Source organism: Bufo gargarizans, chromosome 4 (assembly GCF_014858855.1).
Source record: "Bufo gargarizans isolate SCDJY-AF-19 chromosome 4, ASM1485885v1, whole genome shotgun sequence".
NCBI lineage: Eukaryota > Metazoa > Chordata > Amphibia > Anura > Bufonidae > Bufo > Bufo gargarizans.
Genome location: NC_058083.1, coordinates 190,103,589 through 190,124,213, shown reverse-complemented (window position 1 = coordinate 190,124,213; position 20,625 = coordinate 190,103,589). Strand labels below are relative to the sequence as shown.

General features: G+C 42.1%; 1 protein-coding gene across 8 annotated transcripts in view; it reads left to right on the top strand.

Annotated features, from left to right (window-relative positions):
• DLG1 (discs large MAGUK scaffold protein 1) overlaps nt 1–20,625 on the top strand; it is a 235,311-nt gene that overhangs the window by 184,515 nt on the left and 30,171 nt on the right. For 2 of the 8 annotated variants that reach the window (XM_044291543.1, XM_044291549.1), the window contains 2 exons: nt 10,316–10,415; nt 20,167–20,208. In XM_044291543.1, coding sequence (XP_044147478.1) covers nt 10,316–10,415; nt 20,167–20,208 — 142 coding nt within the window. Of the gene's footprint in view, nt 1–10,315; nt 10,416–10,855; nt 10,890–20,166; nt 20,209–20,625 lie in introns of all 8 variants that reach the window. The other 6 variants (XM_044291547.1, XM_044291550.1, XM_044291544.1 and 3 more) reach the window with 5 other exon arrangements.

The window sequence follows — 20,625 nt, the reverse complement described above, 5'->3', positions numbered from 1 at the left end:
CGGGCTTCCTTTGGTGTTTGTGTGGTCAAACTGTGTCTCCACTATGTAGTAAAATATATGGCATAAATGCAAATTATCAAATAAAATATTGCATGGCTTATTTACTTTTTGTATCACACAGTGATTTTCAAAAGTTTTTTAGTCTGAGACCCTGCCAGAAGTCCCTGTAATCCTAATCTATCTAATTTATCCTAATCTAATTGTTGGCGCTGCCTCCTAAGTAGCAGATACAGTATGTAAAGCTCATTATGGCAGCATGGGGGTGGGGGATGCAGGTGGCTAATGCAGGATATGCTGCTTATGCTAAGGTCATGACGCACATTTGTAATCTATGTAAAGAGGCAGTTTATAAATCCAGTCATAAAGATGCAATATTTAGTATCTTGTAGTTATGCTGTGATTTGCTGTACATTTTCATCTTACTTTCTAAGGTTCTGCATAGATGCAAGCAAATTAAGAATATTTCACAAATCACTAATGAGTGCAGAACAAATTGAAGCTAAATTTAGATTATTTTAAGAGCATTAGTACAAGTTAAAATCTTGTGATCACCGTTGATATCCCTTGCAATATTTTATTTATTTGTGGTGTTTGCTACAATAAGTAGATGGCCCTATTAATATTGGTAATGGTTAGGGTGTATTAATTTTCCTTTATGCAAGGAATGGATAATCCACTTCCCTGGAATTCTGGTTACAAATTCTTTTTTTACAAACATCTAAGGCATGTTGTTGAGGCTAGGGCTACACACAGACTTTGTTAAGCATGAGTCATTTGACACAGTCGCATTGCATTGCATTTTTTCTTACAAGAATAGTGCATCAGATGTCCATGTGTAGCCCCCAAGTTTACAACCTGTCCAAAAGGTGTTAACATTTTGATTGTATTATGACTGTCTCTACTGCAGTTTACCCCTTCGGGTGAGTTCACACAGTTTTTTAAAGTTCTCATTGAAGTGGATGGGACCAAAAATAAATGGAATGCTAAAGCAGATTGAACATTTAAATTGTTTTCAGTACAGTGAAACGTGAAGTTTTTACAGTGGTGAAGTCTCCATTAATAATAAAATTCCAGTGGTTTATTAAGTAATTTCTGTCAATGAACCATATCTTATAAGAGATTTTTTTTTCCATGGAAGTGAATTGTGCCTATACATTTTTTTATGCTTGGTATACAATGTATATAGTTTGCCTTAAGGGAGTCTGTCAGCAATTATGACCATGGTACACTGAGGCAGCTTTCGGTAGGGTTTTGGGAGAGCAGGAAAGACATACCTTCTGTGAGGATTTTCTCATCAGGAGCTGTGTGAATATGAAGTTTTATTCTGCCAGATTCTGTTCTTACACATGCCCAGTTGGGTCTTCAGTGTGCTGTCTACATTGAACTGTTTTACAGCCTCTCTCCTGTCCTCTGAGTGACAGATGTAACATTCAGTTGGGAGACCAGTACATCTGTCATTCAGAGCAAAGAGGAGGGTTGTGAAGGAGCTCAATACAGATGAAGGCCCACTCTGGGCATTTGCAAGAGCAGGTAATAGCAGAATAAAACTGCATATTCTGACTACTCCTGATGAGAAAACTCCATAAAATGTATATTTGTACTGCTCTGCTGGCCCCTGCCTAGTGTAGTCGACAGTTTATCAAAGTCAAAACTGCTGACAGACTTGCTTTAAAAATAAACGGTGAACCATTCAATATTATGATGTATGTTTGTGTACTGTAGGAACCGTTCAGTGTTAGATATCTTAGTTATATGTAGTGTTATAAAACTTTGAGCATGCTGTAAGAACTACTGAACATTTTAACAAAATTTACTAAATGATGTCCTTGTTCTTTGAATGTATAACTGTTGTACACAGACTGTGTACTAACACTGCACCCAAAAATGCATGAAATGAGTTGAAAAATACGCTTGCCATTGATATTGAACTGCTTTTTCTTTTTAAAAGGCAACTTATTTTTTTTGTATCTTTTCCTGTCACACTACTTCTTTGCTTATGTTGACAACATAACTGTAATTGACCATAATTTTAAAATGCAAATTGACAAAACTTTACATCTCTCAAACTTCATTAATGTTAACCTGGTATGAAAATCATCAGATGCCCTGTTATTTGCATGAGGCCTAACATTAAGGCCCCTTTCACACGGGCAATATTTCCGCGCTGGTGCAGTGCGTGAGGTGAACACATTGCACCCGCACTGAATCCGGACCCATTCATTTCTATGGGGCTGTGCAGATGAGCGGTGATTTTCATGCATCACTTGTCCGTTGCGTGAAAATCGCAGCATGCTCCTCTTTGTGCATTTTCCACGCGACGCAGGCTCCATAGAAGTAAATAGGGGTGCATGAAAATCACAAGAATCCGCAAGCAAGTACAGATGCTGTGCGATTTTCACACACGGTTGCTAGGAGACTATCGGGATGTGGATCCGATCATTATTATTTTCCCTTATAACATGGTTATAAGGAAAAATGATAGAATTCTTAATACAGAATGCATAGTACAATAGGGCTGGAGGGGTTAAAAAATATTTTTTTTTTAAAGGGAACCTGTTACCATGATTTTGCGCATAGAGCTGGGGACATGGGCTGCTAGATGGCCACTAGCACATCTGCAGTACCCAGGTCCCATAGCTCTCTGCGCTTTTATTGTGTTAAAAAAACGTTTTGATTGATATGCAAATGACCGGATATGAGTCCTGTAGCCGGAGATGAGTCAAGCGGAAAGGAGCCCAGCACCGCCCCGCGTCCTCCGAATCTCCTTGCTGGCTGACGTCACAGAGCTGGAGCGCCGAAATCTCGCGATGCGTGAGCTAGCGCATGCGTAGTTCGTTCCCTGTGCTGATGCCAGTACAGGGAATGAACATGATGCTGACACTGCGCATGCGCTAGCTCGCGCATCGCGAGATTTTGGCGCTCCAGCTCTGTGACGTCAGCCAGCAAGGAGGAGATTCGGAGGATGTGGGGCGGTGCTGGGCTCCTTTCCGCTTGAATCATCTCCGGCTACAGGACTCATATCAGGTAATTTGCATGTGCTAGCGGCCATCTAGCAGCCCATGTCCCCAGCTCTATGCGCAAAATCATGGTGACAGGTTTCCTTTAACTCACCTCATCCATTTGTTCGCGCACCCCGGCTTCTCTTCTGTCTTCATCTTTGCTGTGCACAGGATAAGGTTCCTGTGGTGACGTGACTACGCTAATCACATGGTACGTCACATGATCCATCACCATGGTAAACGATCATGTGATGAACCATGTAATGAGCGCAGTGACGTCATCAAAGGTCCTTTTCCTGTGCACAGCAAAGATGAAGACAGAAGAGAAGCCGGGCTGAGTTAATTTTTCACCCCTCCAGCCCTATTGTACTATGCATTCTGTATTAAGAATGTGTTATTTTCCCTTATAACATGGTTATAAGGGAAAATAATACAATCTACACAACACCTAACCCAAACTCGAACTTCTGTGAAGAAGTTCGCGTTTGGGTACCAAACATGCCGATCTTTCTCAAGCGTGTGCAAAACGCATCACAATGTTTTGCACCCGTGCGGAAAAATCGCACATTTTCCCGCGACGCACCCGCATCTTATCCGGGCCAAAAACATGACGCCCGTGTGAAAGAGGCCTATCTCTGGGTTCACACCTGAGCGTTCGCGATGGAGCGCTCTGTATGCGCGATTGTACCGGCGTTTGCAATCGCGCATACAGAGACAAGCGAACGTCCATTGTCGCGCGTTCCCGAAAGTCTATGTACGGGAACGCGCGACAAGACGCCCCAAAGAAGCTCATGTACTTCTTGGGGCGTCGGGCGTTTTACAGCGCGATCGTACGCGCTGTAAAACGCCCAGGTGAAAACCATGCTGATAGGGAAGCATTGGTTTCTCCTTGTTGAGCGTTTTACAGCGCGTAGGAACGCGCTGTAAAACGCTCAGGTGTGAACCCAGCCTAAGGGATTGAAACAGGTTTTAAGGTCCTTTTACTTGGACAAAACAATCATTAAATAAACAATAAAATGGGCATAAATAAAATATAATGGTGATGCAGAGAATATAACAGGATAACCCATAAATAACGCACCAAGCAAAGATATCTTTAAAAATTTAAATTTTATCAGCATGTTAAAATATTATTAAAATTATAAAGAGGGGAAACAGAGTCCATAAAAAAATTTCATAGGAATAAAAACAAATAATTCGAGACAATAATAGATGGCAAAGTGGTAGCCATACTAGCATGTGCCAGAAGCAATATCAAACCAGTCTGCAAGTGGAAAGGATAAAATATGGTAAATAAAGGCAGTCTGCTGGTTCACTGCAATAAATGAAACCAAAACACAGTGACTGAGATGCTCAAAAATGTAATAAAGGCATGCACAATAATCAAATAATATATAGCAACCACGAACCAGGAAGACCATCCAATGCGCATGTAACGCTATTTAAACCTCAGACGACAGTGATGCATAAAAATTCACACTAGATATTGCTAAGTAATTAATATCTAAAAAGGTTGATTGCACCCCAACATTACAGGAGCAAGCGGAAGTGTCTCATATGATGCACATCTGGAAGACTGATCGCATACCATGGGCAGATTCCACTAGAACGCGCAACCAAACCTAAAGTGTGTCACATGTCCATCCTAGAAGGCTAGTGAGGGCAAAAGTAAGGTCAAAACAAGAAAAATATTTGCAAAAAACAAAAATATGTGATAAGTACAAAACAGTGCTCCCAAACTGCTCAAGTGATAAAGCAAGCAGTGTCAAAAATATATATAAATGCTAGCACAAACAGACAAAAGATTAAGATATCTAATGTGAATTTAGGAGCATCTACATCAGTAAATATATTAAATACATGCATTTTTTCCCACATGTGTAGAACAGCACATAATAAATAAAAATGTTATTGAAAAAAACTTGATAATTAAATGTGATATCAACATCAAAGAAATCTCGATGATAATCAGATGTGTATATAGTGACAATAAATACAAAAAATTCATAAAGTATAGAACAACACATAATTGATAAGGAAAGAAATATTGAAAAATATAAAAAACATGACAAATGTGATGCCATATAAAAATCACAATGATGATAGTGTGCATACATGTGACACTATACACAATACAAATAAAAAATAAATAAATAATATAACAGTCCCCAATGAAATATCAGAAATAATATCCCATAAGGAAGTAATCCGGTAGCTAAAATTATACAAAGATCAAAGTTCATCCGAAATAGGGAATCCATGATGCTGTCAACAATCCCATCAAGAATATTCATTTTAAGACCTAGCAAGGTCTATCTAAAAGAAAGAGAAAAAAAATACATAATTAAAGGGGTTCTGCAGTTTGTCTAAACTGATGATCTATCCTCTGGATAGATCATTAGCATCTGATCGGCGGGGGTTCAACACCCGGAACCCCCGCTGATCAGCTGTTTAAGAAGGCAGCGGTGCTCCAGGAGCGCCGCGGCCTTCTCACTGTTTTCTGCAGGCCCAGTGATGTCACGGCTAGTATCAAGCTCTGCTCACTTGAATGGAGCTTAGCCGCCACTTAGACGTCACTGGGCCTGCGGTAAACAGTGAGAAGGCTGGAGCGCCGCTGCCTTCTCAAACAACTAATCGGCGGGGGTCCCGGGTGTCTGACCCCCACCGTTCAGATGCTGATTATCTATCCAGAGGATAGATCATCAGTTTAAACAAACTGCAGAACCCCTTCAAGATCAATAAAAATTAAACCAATAAAACTATACTCCAAACTATAAGACCCACTGGACTATAAGATGCACCTAGGATTTGGAGGAGGAAATCGGATCCCAAGCTCCATCAGCCTCACGTAAACATGAATAAATAAATAAACTCCCCTACCTTGCGCTGGACAGCACTAAGACTCGCTCACTACTCCCTGGTCACCTTCCAGCCCGCACTGCACTATGACCTGACATCGCACAGCGCCTGACATTGCACGCAGTCAGAACACAGTGCGAAGTGGGGCCCAGGAGACCAGCGAGGTTGAGTAGCACTTCCCTCACCGCTCCCTGTGCCTCCCGCATTCTGATGACCACTTCCATAATGTAAGTACTCATTACCACTCAGACTATAAGATGCACTGCCACTTTTCCCTTAATTTTGGAGGAAAAAAGGTGCATCTTATAGTTTGAAAAATAAAGTAATTAATTAAAAAGCATTGATGATACATATGAGGCCAAATAATAACCTAAAAAAATCATTACAAGAACTATATGAAACAAGCTAATTATCGAGGGTGAGTGTTTGTAGAAATGCTCATTCCCAACAATTGCCCGATATAAAAGATGCTGGAGATCTCACAAGCAAACATTTCTGTGCAGCATACTAGCCCGTGTAAACAAGGATCTGCTGCCCAGAAACAATCAACCTGTATAGGGACAATCAATTTTCTCTCCCCGACAATCAGGCAATTATTGGGGACATTTTGTTCATTCCTGAGAATTGCCTGCTAAATCAGTCCGTGTAAAAGCCTTTACTTTTGCAGCACTTTTAAATAAATGACTAGTGATCTTGACTTCTGGCTGTAACAGTGCTTAGCCTATAAGATGCCATCAATGCATAGTTTCATTTCTGTAGCATAAGGTGTAGCAACCAATAATGGTTAATATGAAACTTTATTTTTTTTTACAAACCGTGCAAGTAGGAACCAGACCGGAATTGGCCGGACAGAGATGGAATTTTGTGCATAGCACACCATTCTTTTCTGTCCTGCACAGTCCGTATACATTAACATATACTTTATTTTTATGTCCATTGGAACTCTATGGTGAAGGGATCCGACTGTATGGCATCTGTCTCAGGCATTCATTTAACATATACGTATTTGTATACGTTAAACCTTAAAAGATTGAAGCAAAATCCATCCACTAGATGCTAAAGAAATAATATCTGCAGAGTAAATTGACCTCCACAGCATGTCTGTTTATGCTGCAGATTTCCACAGTAGATTTCGTGGGTTTGCAGTGCATAGGATGAAGCCTGCAGTAAAATCCTTGTGAAGTGACATGCATCACAGTCTACCGCTCCATTCACTTCACTTATGGGACTTATGGAATACTGTCTATCTCAGTCCCATAGAAGTGAATGGAACTGTGGACCGACATGCAAACTTTAGTACCATTCAGAGTGGGGACTTTTGTTATCACTGGAGGTCCCATCGGTCAGACATTCATCACCTGGGGATAGGTGATGAATACATTTTATTGGATATTGGGTAACCCCGTTATAAAGGAACACTAACATGGCACTTTTCCCTAGCATAGTTTATTTTTTTTAATGGATTTTAAACGATAATGCAGAATAGCATTTTCAGCAGAGTTCCTTATATAGGCTCCAAAGAGTGTTAACCTTATACTAACTGTCATGGTGTGCGGGATCTGGTTACTGTGGTTTACATTCCATCTTCTAGTACATATTCTATCTGGTTGTACAGAAGCATAGTGTAGTGGTTCTATGGATAGGGCTCCTTACATTTAAACATTGAGCTCTAGCTGTTCACTGATGGCATTAAATAGCTTCATTCTTGCTTGCGCTTCTTTCCCACCTTTTTATGGGATTCTCATTACCTTGCACTCTATCACTATTGTGTAACATGTGGTGGACTAACACAGTGCTCCTGTAACTTCCCATTTGCTTCCTATCTTTTTATTTGTCTTATATTCCATTTTTTCTGTTGATGGACAGACCATATAAATATACATGTAGTTTAAAAATGAATGGGGTCATTGCAATGGAACAATCTGTAGTGTTTGCATCCTTCAGCTTTCACTCTTGGGTGAACCATTACTGTAAACTAAATAGTGGTCATGGTAATCAAATATTACGTTGCGAATGACCAAAAAAGCTGCAATCTGAAGCAGTACACGTGTTCTGTAGAGGTTTGAGCTTCTCTAATGTTCCCCAAACCTCCCAAATAAGAAATCTACAATTGCTTTTTGTATTAGGCTACTTTCACACTAGCGTTCGGGGCTCCGCTTGTGAGTTCCGTTTGAAGGCTCTCACAAGCGGCCCCGAACGGATCCGTACAGCCCCAATGCATTCTGAGTGGATGCGGATCCGCTCAGAATGCATCAGTTTGGCCTCCGCTCCGCTCAGCAGACGGACACCTGAACGCTGCTTGCAGCGTTTTCGTGTCCGCCTGGCCGTGCGGAGCCAAACGGATCCGTCCAGACTTACAATGCAAGTCAATGGGGACGGATCCGTTTGACGTTGACACAATATGGTGCAATTTCAAACGGATCCGTCCCCCATTGACTTTCAATGCAAAGTCAGGAGTCCCCATCAGATCGGAGTTTTCTCCGATCCGATGGTATATTTTAACTTGAAGCGTCCCCATCACCATGGGAACGCCTCTATGTTAGAATATACCATCGGATTTGAGTTACATCGTAAACCTCAGATCCGACAGTATATTCTAACACAGAGGCGTTCCCATGGTGATGGGGACGCGTCATGTTAGAATATACTGAGAACTGTGTACAGACCCCCCCCCCCCCTCCTCCTGTAATTAACTTATTGGTGGCCAGTGCGGGCCCCCCTCCCTCCCCAGTATTAAATATTACCAGTGCGGCGGCCTCCCCCTCCCTCCCTCCCTCCCCAGTATTAAATATGACCAGTGCGGCCTCCCCCTCCCTCCCCAGTATTAAATATTACCAGTGCGGCGGCCTCCCCCTCCCTCCCTCCCCAGTATTAAATATGATCAGTGCGGCCTCCCCCTCCCTCCCTCCCCAGTATTAAATATTACCAGTGCGGCCCCCTCCCTCTATATTTATTGGTGGCCGGGCCAGTGCGGATTCCAAGTATTGTGAGCAGTGCGGCCTCCCCTCTCCCCCCCTAATTAAAATCACCCCCCCCCCCCCCATCATTGGTGGCAGCGGAGAGTACCGATCGGAGTCCCAGTTTAAATCGCTGGGGCTCCGATCGGTTACCATGGCAACCAAGACGCTATTGCAGTCTTGGCTGCCATGGTTACTTGGCAATAAATACAAGCATTATACTTACCTGAAGAGCTGCGATGTCTGACCGGCCGGGCGCTCCTCCTACTGGTAAGTGACAGGTCTGTGCTATAGGCAATGCGCCGCACAGACCTTTCACTTACCAGTAGGAGGAGCTCCCGGCCGGTCAGACATCGCAGCTCTTCAGGTAAGTATAATGCTTGTATTTATTGCCAAGTAACCATGGCAGCCAAGACTGCAATAGCGTCTTGGTTGCCATGGTAACCGATCGGAGCCCCAGCGATTTAAACTGGGACTCCGATCGGTACTCTCCGCTGCCACCAATGATGGGGGGGGGGTGATTTTAATTAGGGGGGGGAGAGGGGAGGCCGCACTGCTCACAATACTTGGAATCCGCACTGGCCCGGCCACCAATAAATATAGAGGGAGGGGGCCGCACTGGTCATATTTAATACTGGGGAGGGAGGGAGGGGGAGGCCGCACTGGTCATATTTAATACTGGGGAGGGAGGGGGGGCCGCACTGGCCACCAATAAGTTAAATACAGGAGGGGAGGGGGGGGGGTCTGCCCCCTGCTGCCTGGCAGCATCTGCCAGGCAGCAGGGGGCAGTCGTGTACACAGTTCTCAGTATATTCTAACATGAAGCGTCCCCATCACCATGGGAACGCTTCTGTGTTTAGAATATACTGTCGGATCTGAGTTTTCCGAAGTGAAAAATCAGATCTGAAATAAACAGTTATGCAAACGGATCCGTTCTGAACGGATGCAAGCGTTTGCATTATAGGAGCGGATCCGTCTGTGCAGACACCAGACGGATCCGCTCCTAACGCAAGTGTGAAAGTAGCCTTATTAATTACTGGGTCCCCTGAACTCATGCCAGAAAATGATTTTTAATATACATCTCCCTTCTACACATTTACTCCTTTGCTCCTTCCTCCAGAATATGGTTCAAGTCCTGCTGGTTCACCCAAGGTTATAAAAAGCAATTTAGACCTTAAAGCACCAAAATATAAATAAAGTAATGCCAAACATAGTAAGTGATATACAGAAGATTTACTGGGATGGTCACATGATATTAAATATCAATATTCTAGTCTCTCTAAAAAATAAAAAATAAAATGCTTCTGCCTCCATTGGCTCTGCTCAGCTTTTCGAGTGAATTGCTGAAAGCTACGGTTACATGTTCATTGCAATATTCTTTTGAGACCCTTTAAGCTACATGTTACAACATTGGTCAGCATCCACAGCTCGGCTAGGGTGGGGCAGTTGTGCACATGGACATTAGACATCCTTTGTTTTGCCCCTCCTTTTCTTCTTCAGCAGTCATTCAATGACAAGCGTAAAAAGAACCTCTTTTCCCGAAAATTCCCATTCTACAAGAACAAGGACCAGAGTGAGATGGAAACCAGTGATGTTGACCGTAAGTATGTGATGTAATGGGCCAAGCTTAGAAAGGTTTGCTAGACTGTAGTAGGTTGTTACAAATGAGGCATTTTCAAGAGCAGTACTTGGTTTTCAATCTTACCTTAATGTTTCAGTGCATGATGTGACTTGGTGGTTGATGCTTCTAACGGCATAAATAGGCTTGTGGGCTCTTTCTTTAACACATGCACTGTATTCTATAAGGTAATAGTGTCCAGGTGAATTGCTAGCAAATATTTCTGTTGATCTCGGTTCAGGTATCCCTGTAAAATGCTTTAATGCTTTGAAATGTTTAGGCACAATGTTTACATTTTGACTTTTAACCTTTTCCTGAACTTGGAAATGCCTTTTTCATGTAGCGCCGTTTGTGTATATTTTACTGACAAGTCTTTTCTCTGTGATTATATCTCTGTTTTTGTTTGCTCTCTGGGACTACAGGAGGTCCCTGACGACATGGGATCAAAAGGCCTGAGTAAGTGACTGAAAAATCACCACCCAAAGTATAATTCCTGACTCATTTCATTTTCACTCTTTGGAAAGAGGGCTTCCTCTTCAAGATTACACTGTAGATCATGGATGTCAAACTCATGGCCCTCCAGATGTTGCAAAACTACAACTCCCATCATTCCCTGATAGCTGTAGTATGACCAGGCATGATGGGAGTTGTAGTTTTGCAACAGCTGGAGGGCCACGAGTTTGACATCCCTGCTGTAGATAGTCTTGCTTGCAGTGGCTGTGCAGTGTAATTACAAGCGCTTGTCCCATTCAATGAATGTAACAAGCACTAGTAATTACACTGGACCGCAGAGACTTCAGAGACAATGCACAGTGTTATCTTGAGGAGGAAGTAGCGCGCACACATGCACTGCCACCTCTTCAAACAATTGATTGGCAGGGGTGCTGGGATTCAGACCCCCACAGATCAGGTATTGATGACCTATCCGGAGAATAGGTCATAAATATGTACTGGCTGCACAACCACTTTAACTACCACCGTTTTTATGAAGTTGGCCCTCCATGACCAGACTTCCTGGTGAGCTTATAGTGGATTTGTGATTATACACAGCAGCCTTCAAGTGTAGCTGCAGTGTAAAATATTGATGACCTATCCACAGGAATGGTCATCAGTATCAGATCAGTGGGGGTCCCGCTCCCGCAAACCCACCTCTCAGCTGTTTGACGTGGCCATGGTGCTCCGTTAAGCGCTGCTGCCTCTTCCTAGGCCAGTGACATCATGTTCAGTGATTTACAGGGCATATTTACAGGTTAGTTCCATTCAAGTGAATGGGCCTGGACTGCAATACCGAGCACAGCCGCTATACAACGTGCAGAGCTGTGCATAGCATGCTGTGTGGAGGCTGTTGCACTTGCCCCAGTGCTGGAAGTCTGACTACTACCAATCTGATGATGATAATCTAACATGAGGATAGTTCATCAATATTGTACTCCCAGAAAACCCCTTTAAGTTTTGGCACATTTGTTTTTAACCAAAGTCAGGAATGGAGACGCAATTAAAGGAAAACTATAACGGGATTACGGATGCTTCTCGTCTCTTTGGTATCTAATCCTGGCTTTGGCTTAAATAATTACATCAAAACTGAATGAATTTTGTCCTGGGAGTTTATTTATTTATGTTTAAAGTAAAACTATACCTAGAAATGAATGCTAAGGGTAAACCAGAAATGTACCGTAGTTGTTCGGTCTGTCTGCAGCACTTTATGCATGACCCTGTAGAAATCCTACAGAGAACAAAGTCATTAATCTGCTGCTGATCTGCTCCATCTTTGAATGAAGACTGCTGATGAAGGCGGTGGGGCATAGTCAAGGTGGGGGCTTAGTAATATCTTTGCCCTATTGTAGACAGGGCAGGGAGGTTTTTGCTACAGCCACTTTTTATTATACTTATTATATTTTGTCAGAGTAGCAGCGGGGAAATGGATGATATCCTGGGACAAAGATTTTTTTATATATATTTTTTTTAAAATAAATGAGTTTCTTAGTTTTACATATAATATGGGACAAAATAGGACTTGCGTAAATGATGAAATCACGGCAAAAAGTGTTGGGATGTTTTTGTTTTGGTCCTTTTTATGTGTATACTGTTCCTTTTAACCAGCAGCTGTCTTATGACAACTAACCATTTTCTTAACTGTGTTCATGGGGCCACATCATGGGATGGATAAACAACACATCCTGTTTATTTGGCACCATAGTGCAGTGTTTCCCAACCAGTGTGCCTCCAGCTGTTGCAAAACTACAACTCCCAGCATGCCCGCACAGCCTAAGGCTGTCCAGGCATGCTGGGAGTTGTAGTTTTGCAACAGCTGGAGGCACACTGGTTGGGAAACACTGCCATAGTGTATAAAAGTCATTTTAAAAGGAAGTGTTATAACAAGCTATCAGTCTGGCCTTGCATTGTGTTATAGAAACCAACAATCAATATAAAAAAATATAGATAGATAGATACTGTAGATATCTAAACAGAGCAACCTGTGGTCACATAGCCAATATACTGTAAATGCAGTACGTAGGGATAATATCCAAGTGTACCCAAGTAAAAAGAAGTTGGGTAGACTTAAAGGCTATGTACACCTTTTGGGGGCATTTTGTATTATTATTGCATTGTACTAATTTTGAGCTAGAAATATTTTTTAATTGGACTTCCATATTGGAAAAATATGGTGTCCTTTTTTTCTGTGCAGAGCTGAGATTCTCTAGTAACACCCTAATGGATTTTCTGTCTTTTCCGTCAGACCAGGAGCAGACGTATTCCTTATCTCTGCTCTCTGATCTTGTAAACACTCATTATAGCTCAGTTCTTATCTTACTGATAAGAATTTGCTTTAAATAAGTGTTTATGAAGTCTCAGTATTTTAGAGATAAGGTTTAGGGTACTTTCACACTTGCGGCAGAGGATTCCGGCAGGCAGTTCCATCGGCAATCCGGACGCAAACGGATGCATTTGTGACACTGACCCAGATGCGGATCCGTCTCACAAATGCATTGCAATACCAGATCCGTCTTTCCGGTTGCCATCCGGAAAAACGGATCCGGTATTTATTTTTATCACAGACCGCAAAACCAGATCCGTTTTTCCGGAATACTTGGGGCCGACATTAATGCATTTCAATAGAAATTAATGCCAGATCTTTACGGCAAGTGTTCAGGATTTTTGGCCAGAGAGAAAACTGCAGCATGCTGCGGTCTTTTCTCCGGCCAAAAAACGTAAGAGGGACTGAACTGAAGGCATACTGAACGGATTAATCTCCATTTAGAATGCATTAGGATAAAACTGATCAGTTTTATTCCGGTATTGAGCCCCTGTGACGGAACTCGATACCAAAAAACAACTGCTAGTGTGAAAGTACCCTTAGATGAGACAATGTGGAAGTGAAAGTACCAGTCACACAACTAGAAAAACAGTTAACCCTTTGTGACAGAACAGCTCAATATTTTTAATAAAGTTTAATTGAAAATAAATATTTTTAGCCAAAAATGAGTAATATGCAATCATAGCCTGTAAGGAGGTTTCCTGGCCAGTATTTTTTGAGTCTAAGAATGCCTCACTGATCGCCTAGTGCTTCCCAAGTCCACAACATTATCTGTACTTCTTGGTCCCTCTTGACATGCAGTATCCAAAGGAATCAGGAAGTACAGAGGGTGATTGGTAAGGTATTACTACTCTATTTGCAGAATATTTAGCATGCTCATGTTTTTTCTTTTCATTAATGTTACTGCCCTGACACCCCCTTTAGCTATTTCATATCTGTATGAAGATGAATCCCTTATTTTGGTGCACAATAAATAAGATTCCTTTAGTGTTGCAGTAAATGTTTGTAGATGTATACAGGTTTGTTTCCTTTGACTTTTTTTTTTTTTATGTTGTGAGCATCTGTGAAAAGCAACTGAAAAATATTTTCATTTTCTAAATAATGCATCTTTTTTTCATAACATTCAGCCAAACCTTTCCATTCCTGGAATCTATTTGATTTAATATCATCCTGAGAATTCATGCCAAACAATCACATTTGCATGTTTATAATGGTATTCTGATCTGAAGCTACGCATGTTCTTCCATGTGCTCCTTGTATCCAGGACTCCAAGCCGTACGCACAATCCCTGCGTAAATTGTTTGGAATCATTTCAAACACTGATATTATGGCATTAAAAAGTAAAAAAAGGGCTCTGTAGTCAGAATCCCATTGCCTACATTTGTTCCCAACCATGTTCTATACATTTTGCTTTACTCTTCAGAGCTGGATGCTAAAGCAGCAATACAGAATCAGTTATCACTGCTTCTGTGCTTTCTCCTTTAGATGATCCTACACATGAGATAACTGTTGGCCAAACACTCATTTGGCTGACAGCTTTATCTCCCAATCCTCCTGTACATATGCAGACTTGTCTCAGCTGGTCGTGTGTGTGTGTGTGTGTGTGTGTATATATATATATATATATATATATATATATATATATATATATATATATATATATATATTATAAATGGGGAGAAGATAGAAAGCCACTGCCTGAAACCTGTCGGCAGCTTATCTCCCTGAGGACAAAGGATCGGACAGTTGAAATCCAACATGCCCAGTCCCTGTCTCTGGTTGATAAGGCCACATTACATATTTTGGTCACTTCACATGTGACGACAATCTAGCAGATTGTTGGGAAGGAAGCGTTTACATGCACCGATCTCCACCAGCTCCTCCAGAGTATTGGGAGGAGCGATCACTAATGTCATCGCTCTTTCCGGTACAGACTCGTTGTTTCCCGGCAGAAGATCTGGTTTACACAGCACGGTTTACCACTGGGAAACTATCATCTTTTTGCTCATTCGTTTTGCTCATTCATTGCGTAATTTGCAGAGCATTTACACTGCCAGATCATCGCTAACTAGCTTTACTAGTAATGCTTGTTAGCAATGATATGTTAAATTGTCGGTCCTTTAGATGGTCTGCCGTATCCACCAAAATAATCAGTATCTGCCAATATAAATGTAATGTGGATGGCCAGTTTAAAACTAGGTAAAACATGCAGCTACCCCAAGATCTTTAGTTAGGGGTTGGTCATTACAATAACTTATCTCTTATCCACAGGATAATGGTTAACTGATCGGCAGTGGTCCAATCGCTGGGGCCCCCACTAATCACGAGAGTAGGTGCCCATGTTCCCCTATTTGAATGAATCAGAAGACACACATTCATATCTGCCATTCCATTCAAATAGCCAAGCGCTTGTACTCTATCTCCAGCAACTTCACAGAGCTGAATAGAGCAGCAGCTTGCATTTGTGTCTACCGCTCCATTCAAACAGGAGTACACAAGTCCACATTCTCATGACTGTCAGGGCCCCAGCAGTTGCATCCCCACAAATTAGACACTTATGTCTTATTCCGTGAATGGGAGATATGATGTTGTAATGAGACAATCCCTTTGAAATGAATCATTAGTGAAGTTCCTCCTATGAAGACCAGAATAGGAACTTCACCACTGGGTGTGCCTGCAGGCATTTCAGAAATGCTAGAGAAGACAGGAAGATTGTATAAAGACACGTACTTAAAGGAGTTGTCCAACAAAAATTATTCCACCATTTTCAAACCAGTTCTTGGATCTGAGTACTTTTGTCATTGCATGTAATAAAACATCTAGTATAGCCACTAAGCTGTTCAATAAAATGTATAGCGCCACCTGCTGTTTATTTTTCTTATGTCTCTGTCCACCTCTCTGAGGTGGATGCACATGCTCAGTTCTTTCCCTCTGAGCTGTGTTAGGGAGAGAGCAAAAGAAGAAAGGTCATGCCCCCTGAGCAGTCAGCGTGACATAACTCCATCAGAGTAATGAATGGAGAGACCTCTGGATCCATGTGAAGTACAGGCCTGGTTCTAGCTTTGTTAGAAAGAGATTGTCGTGCTATATGATGTCTGATTTTCATTTATTATGTATATTGCACTAATTTATGTGATTATAAGCTTAAAGAGGACCTTTCATGGGTCTAGACATTATGAAATAACTAGCAGGTTATGTAGGGCATAGTGCAGGGATGTATTATTGCTTACTAGTTTGTCTGGGCGCCACTTCCTTTGCCCGCTGTGCCCCCTGCAGTTTTCCTGGCTGGTATGCTAATGAGTACAATAGGTACAGGGAGGAGGAGACTGCCCTGTTTCTCAGTGGGCGTCTCCTTCTCCCTGGCTGTAGTGCGGTCCAATCACAGCAGAGAGCATCACAGCCAGGGAGAAGGTGCGTTTTGTTTTTTTCTCCCTGGCTGTGACTCTCTGCTGTGATTGGACTGCGCTACAGCCAGGGAGAAGGAGACACCCACTGAGAAACAGGGCAGTCTCCTCCTCCCTGTACCTATTGTACTCATTAGTATACCAGCCGGGAAAACTGCAGGGGGCACAGCGGGCAAAGGGAGTGGTGCCCAGACAATCCCTGCACTATGCCCTACATAACCTGCTAGTTATTTCATAATGTCTGGACCCATGAAAGGTCCTCTTTAACGTCACCATTCTACTATAGTAAATATGTCTAATTACTAATTATTATAGAAAAGTAATTTAATTGGAGTCTGGGTTGTAGGGTTGTCCTTGCCAATAGTTTAAAATGTCAGATTTCTGTGATGTAAAAAGATAAATCATTTCAGAACTTTTTCCACCTTTTAATGTGACCTATAAAGTGTACAACTCAATTGAAAAACTGAAATCATTTAGGTAGAGGGAAGAAAAAATCTAAAAATAAAATAATATGGTTGCAAAAGAGTGCACAACCTTAAACTAATACTTTGTTGAAGCACCTTTTGATTTTATTACAGCACTCTGTCTTTTTGGGTATGAGTCTATCAGCATGGCACATTTTGACTTGGCAAGATTTGCCCACTCTTCTTTGCAAAAACACTCCAAATCTGTCAGATTGCGAGGGCATTTCCTGTGTACAGCCCTCTTCAGATCACCCCACAGATTTTCAATCGGATTCAGGTCTGGGCTCTGGCTGGGCCATTCCAAAACTTTAATCTTCTTCTGGTGAAGCCATTCCTTTGTTGATTTGGATGTATCATTGGGTCGTTGTCATGCTGAAAGATGACGTTCCTCTTCATGTTAAGCTTTCTAGCAGAAGCCTGAAGGTTTTATGCCAATATTGACTGGTATTTGGAACTGTTCATATTTCCCTCTAGCTTAACTAAGGCCCCAGTTCCAGCTGAAGAAAAACAGCCCTTTGGCATGATGCTGCCACCACCATGCTTCACTGTGGGTATGGTGTTCTTTTGGTGATGTGCAGTGTTTTTGCGTCAAACATATCTGGAATTATGGCCAAAAAGTTCAACCTTGGTTTCATCAGACCATAACAACTTTTCCCACATGCTTTTGGGAGACTTCAGATGTGTTTTTGCAAAATGTAGCCTGGCTTGAATGTTTTTCTTTGTAAGAAAAGGCTTTCGTCTTGCCACTCTACCCCATAGCCCAGACATATGAAGAATACGGGAGATTGTACCACACAGCCAGTACTTACCAGATATTCCTGCAGCTCCTTTAATGTTGCTGTAGGCCTCTTGGTAGCCTCCCAAACCAGTTTTCTTCTAATTTGTTCATCAATTTTGGAGGGACGTCCAGTTCTTGGTAATGTCACTGTTGTGCCATAGTTTCTCCACTTGATGATGACTGTCTTCACTGTGTTCCATGGCATATCTAATGCCTTGGAAATTCTTTTGTACCCTTCTCCTGACTGATACTTTTTAACAATGAGATCCCTCTGATGCTTTGGAAGCTCTCTGTGGACTAGGGCTGCAGCTAACTATTATTTGAATAATCGATTAGTTGCCGATTAATTTCTACGATTAATCGGGAAAAACGACAAAATTACAAAACAGAGAGGTTTATATGATCTTACTTGAAAAATTATGTTCAAAGGCCATATTAAAACAAATTGTGGACGACACTATTATGGGGCATCTGTGGACGACACTATTATGGGGGATCTGTGGACGACACTATTATGGGGGATCTGTGGACGACACTATTATGGGGGATCTGTGGACGACACTATTATGGGGGATCTGTGGACGACACTATTATGGGGGATCTGTGGACGACACTATTATGGGGGATCTGTGGACGACACTATTATGGGGGATCTGTGGACGACACTATTATGGGGGATCTGTGGACGACACTATTATGGGGGATCTGTGGACGACACTATTATGGGGGATCTGTGGACGGCGCAGTTATGGAGAGGGGGATCTGTGGACGGCGCAGTTATGGAGAGGGGGATCTGTGGGTGGCGCAGTTATGGAGAGGGGGATCTGTGGGTGGCGCAGTTATGGAGAGGGGGATCTGTGGGTGGCGCAGTTATGGAGAGGGGGATCTGTGGGTGGCGCAGTTATGGAGAGGGGGATCTGTGGATGGCGCTGTTATGGAGAGGGGGATCTGTGGATGGCGCAGTTATGGAGAGGGGGATCTGTGGGTGGCGCTGTTATGGAGAGGGGGATATGTGCACTGTTATGGGCATAACAGTGCACAGATCCCTTTCCTCATAACAGTGCACAGATCCCCCTTCCCATAGCAGTGCCATACACAGACCCCCCCCCCCCTCCTCCCCATAGCAGTGCTATACACAGACCCCCCCCCTCCTCCCCATAGCAGTGCTATACACAGACCCCCCTCCCCATAGCAGTGCCATAGACAGATCCTCCCCCCTCCCCATAACAGCCCCGGCCCCGATGCTTATAAGTCGGACTAATCACTGCATCTTTATTTTACCTGTTTACAATGACGCTCCTGTAACAGCCAGGCAGAGCGGACGGCGGCGTAACGTCCCTCAATCACGTGACGCACCTGCTCCGCCCACTTCATGAATGAAGGAGGCGGAGCAGGCGTGTCACGTGAGTGAGTGACGTTACGCCGCCGTCCGCTCTGCCTGTTACAGGAGCGTCATTGTAAAAAGGTAAAATAAAGATGCAGCGACCGCCCGCCCGCACAGCAACGAATCGGCGATTATTCGATAACTGGATTCGTCGACAATGAATCCAGTTATCGAATATAATCGATTACATCGATTAATCGTTGCAGCCCTACTGTGGACCATGGCTTTTGCTGTGGGATGCGACTAAGAACATTTCAGGAAAGACCAACTAGAGCAGCTGAACTTTATTTGGGGTTAATCAGAGGCACTTTAAATGACAGGTGTATGCTGACTCCTATTTAACATGATTTTGAATGTGATTGCTTAATTCTGAACACAGCTACATCCCCAGTTATAAGAGGATGTGCACACTTATGCAACCACATTATTTTAGTTTTTCTTGTTTTCTTCCCTCCACCTAAAAGATTTGTTTGTTTTTCAATTGAGTTGTACAGTTTATAGGTCACATTAAAGGTGGAAAAAAGTTCTGAAATGATTTATCTTTCTAATTTTTTTTTTTTTTTTTTTTACAACACAGAAACCTGACATTTTAACAGGGGTGTGTAGACATTTTATATCCACTGTAGGTAAACACTAACCTGATGGGGTGTATTCCCAGGGAAGAAGTATGTTAATTAAACATTTGGACTTGGGAAACATGACGAGAATTTTTATTTTTTTTTATAATTAATTCCTTGTTCCTACGTTGAATGTGTAGTTCCATCCATTCTTTTTAACAATAACAGTGTAAAAATAGTGTTTTTGTTTTCCATTAGTTTGCTTTTTTGTTTTGTGTCCATTTAATGTTTGTGTCCCTTATTTTTTTTCTCCCATTATGTTGCATTTCAGAACATGTAACCTCTAATGCCAGCGATAGTGAAAGTAGTTACCGTAAGTTCTTTAAGCTTCTTGCATTCTTAAGGCCTGATTTACTGTCCTTTCTTTTAATGTTTTATTCATGTCATATACAGCATACATTACAGTTCTCTTAAATTAGTGATATATACAAAGTTCTTGGTCCAACCATGGTACATGCCACGGTATAGAGTAATTGTGAATTTTTTTGTTGAATGTTGATGTTTCAGTTTGTGCAATCGGTTTAACAACATTTGCTTGCCAAGTGAAGATATTTAAATTTTCTTCTAATTTCTTTTTTTCTGCTGTCTATTATGAAAGTAATCTTGATTACAGATGAGTATGGATGTTCACAAGGTCTATTATATTAATATTTTATCCACACAGAATACTTTGAAACCTCTAAATTCTCTTCCTGTCTCACACTTAGGCCAGTTTCACACCATGTGAGTT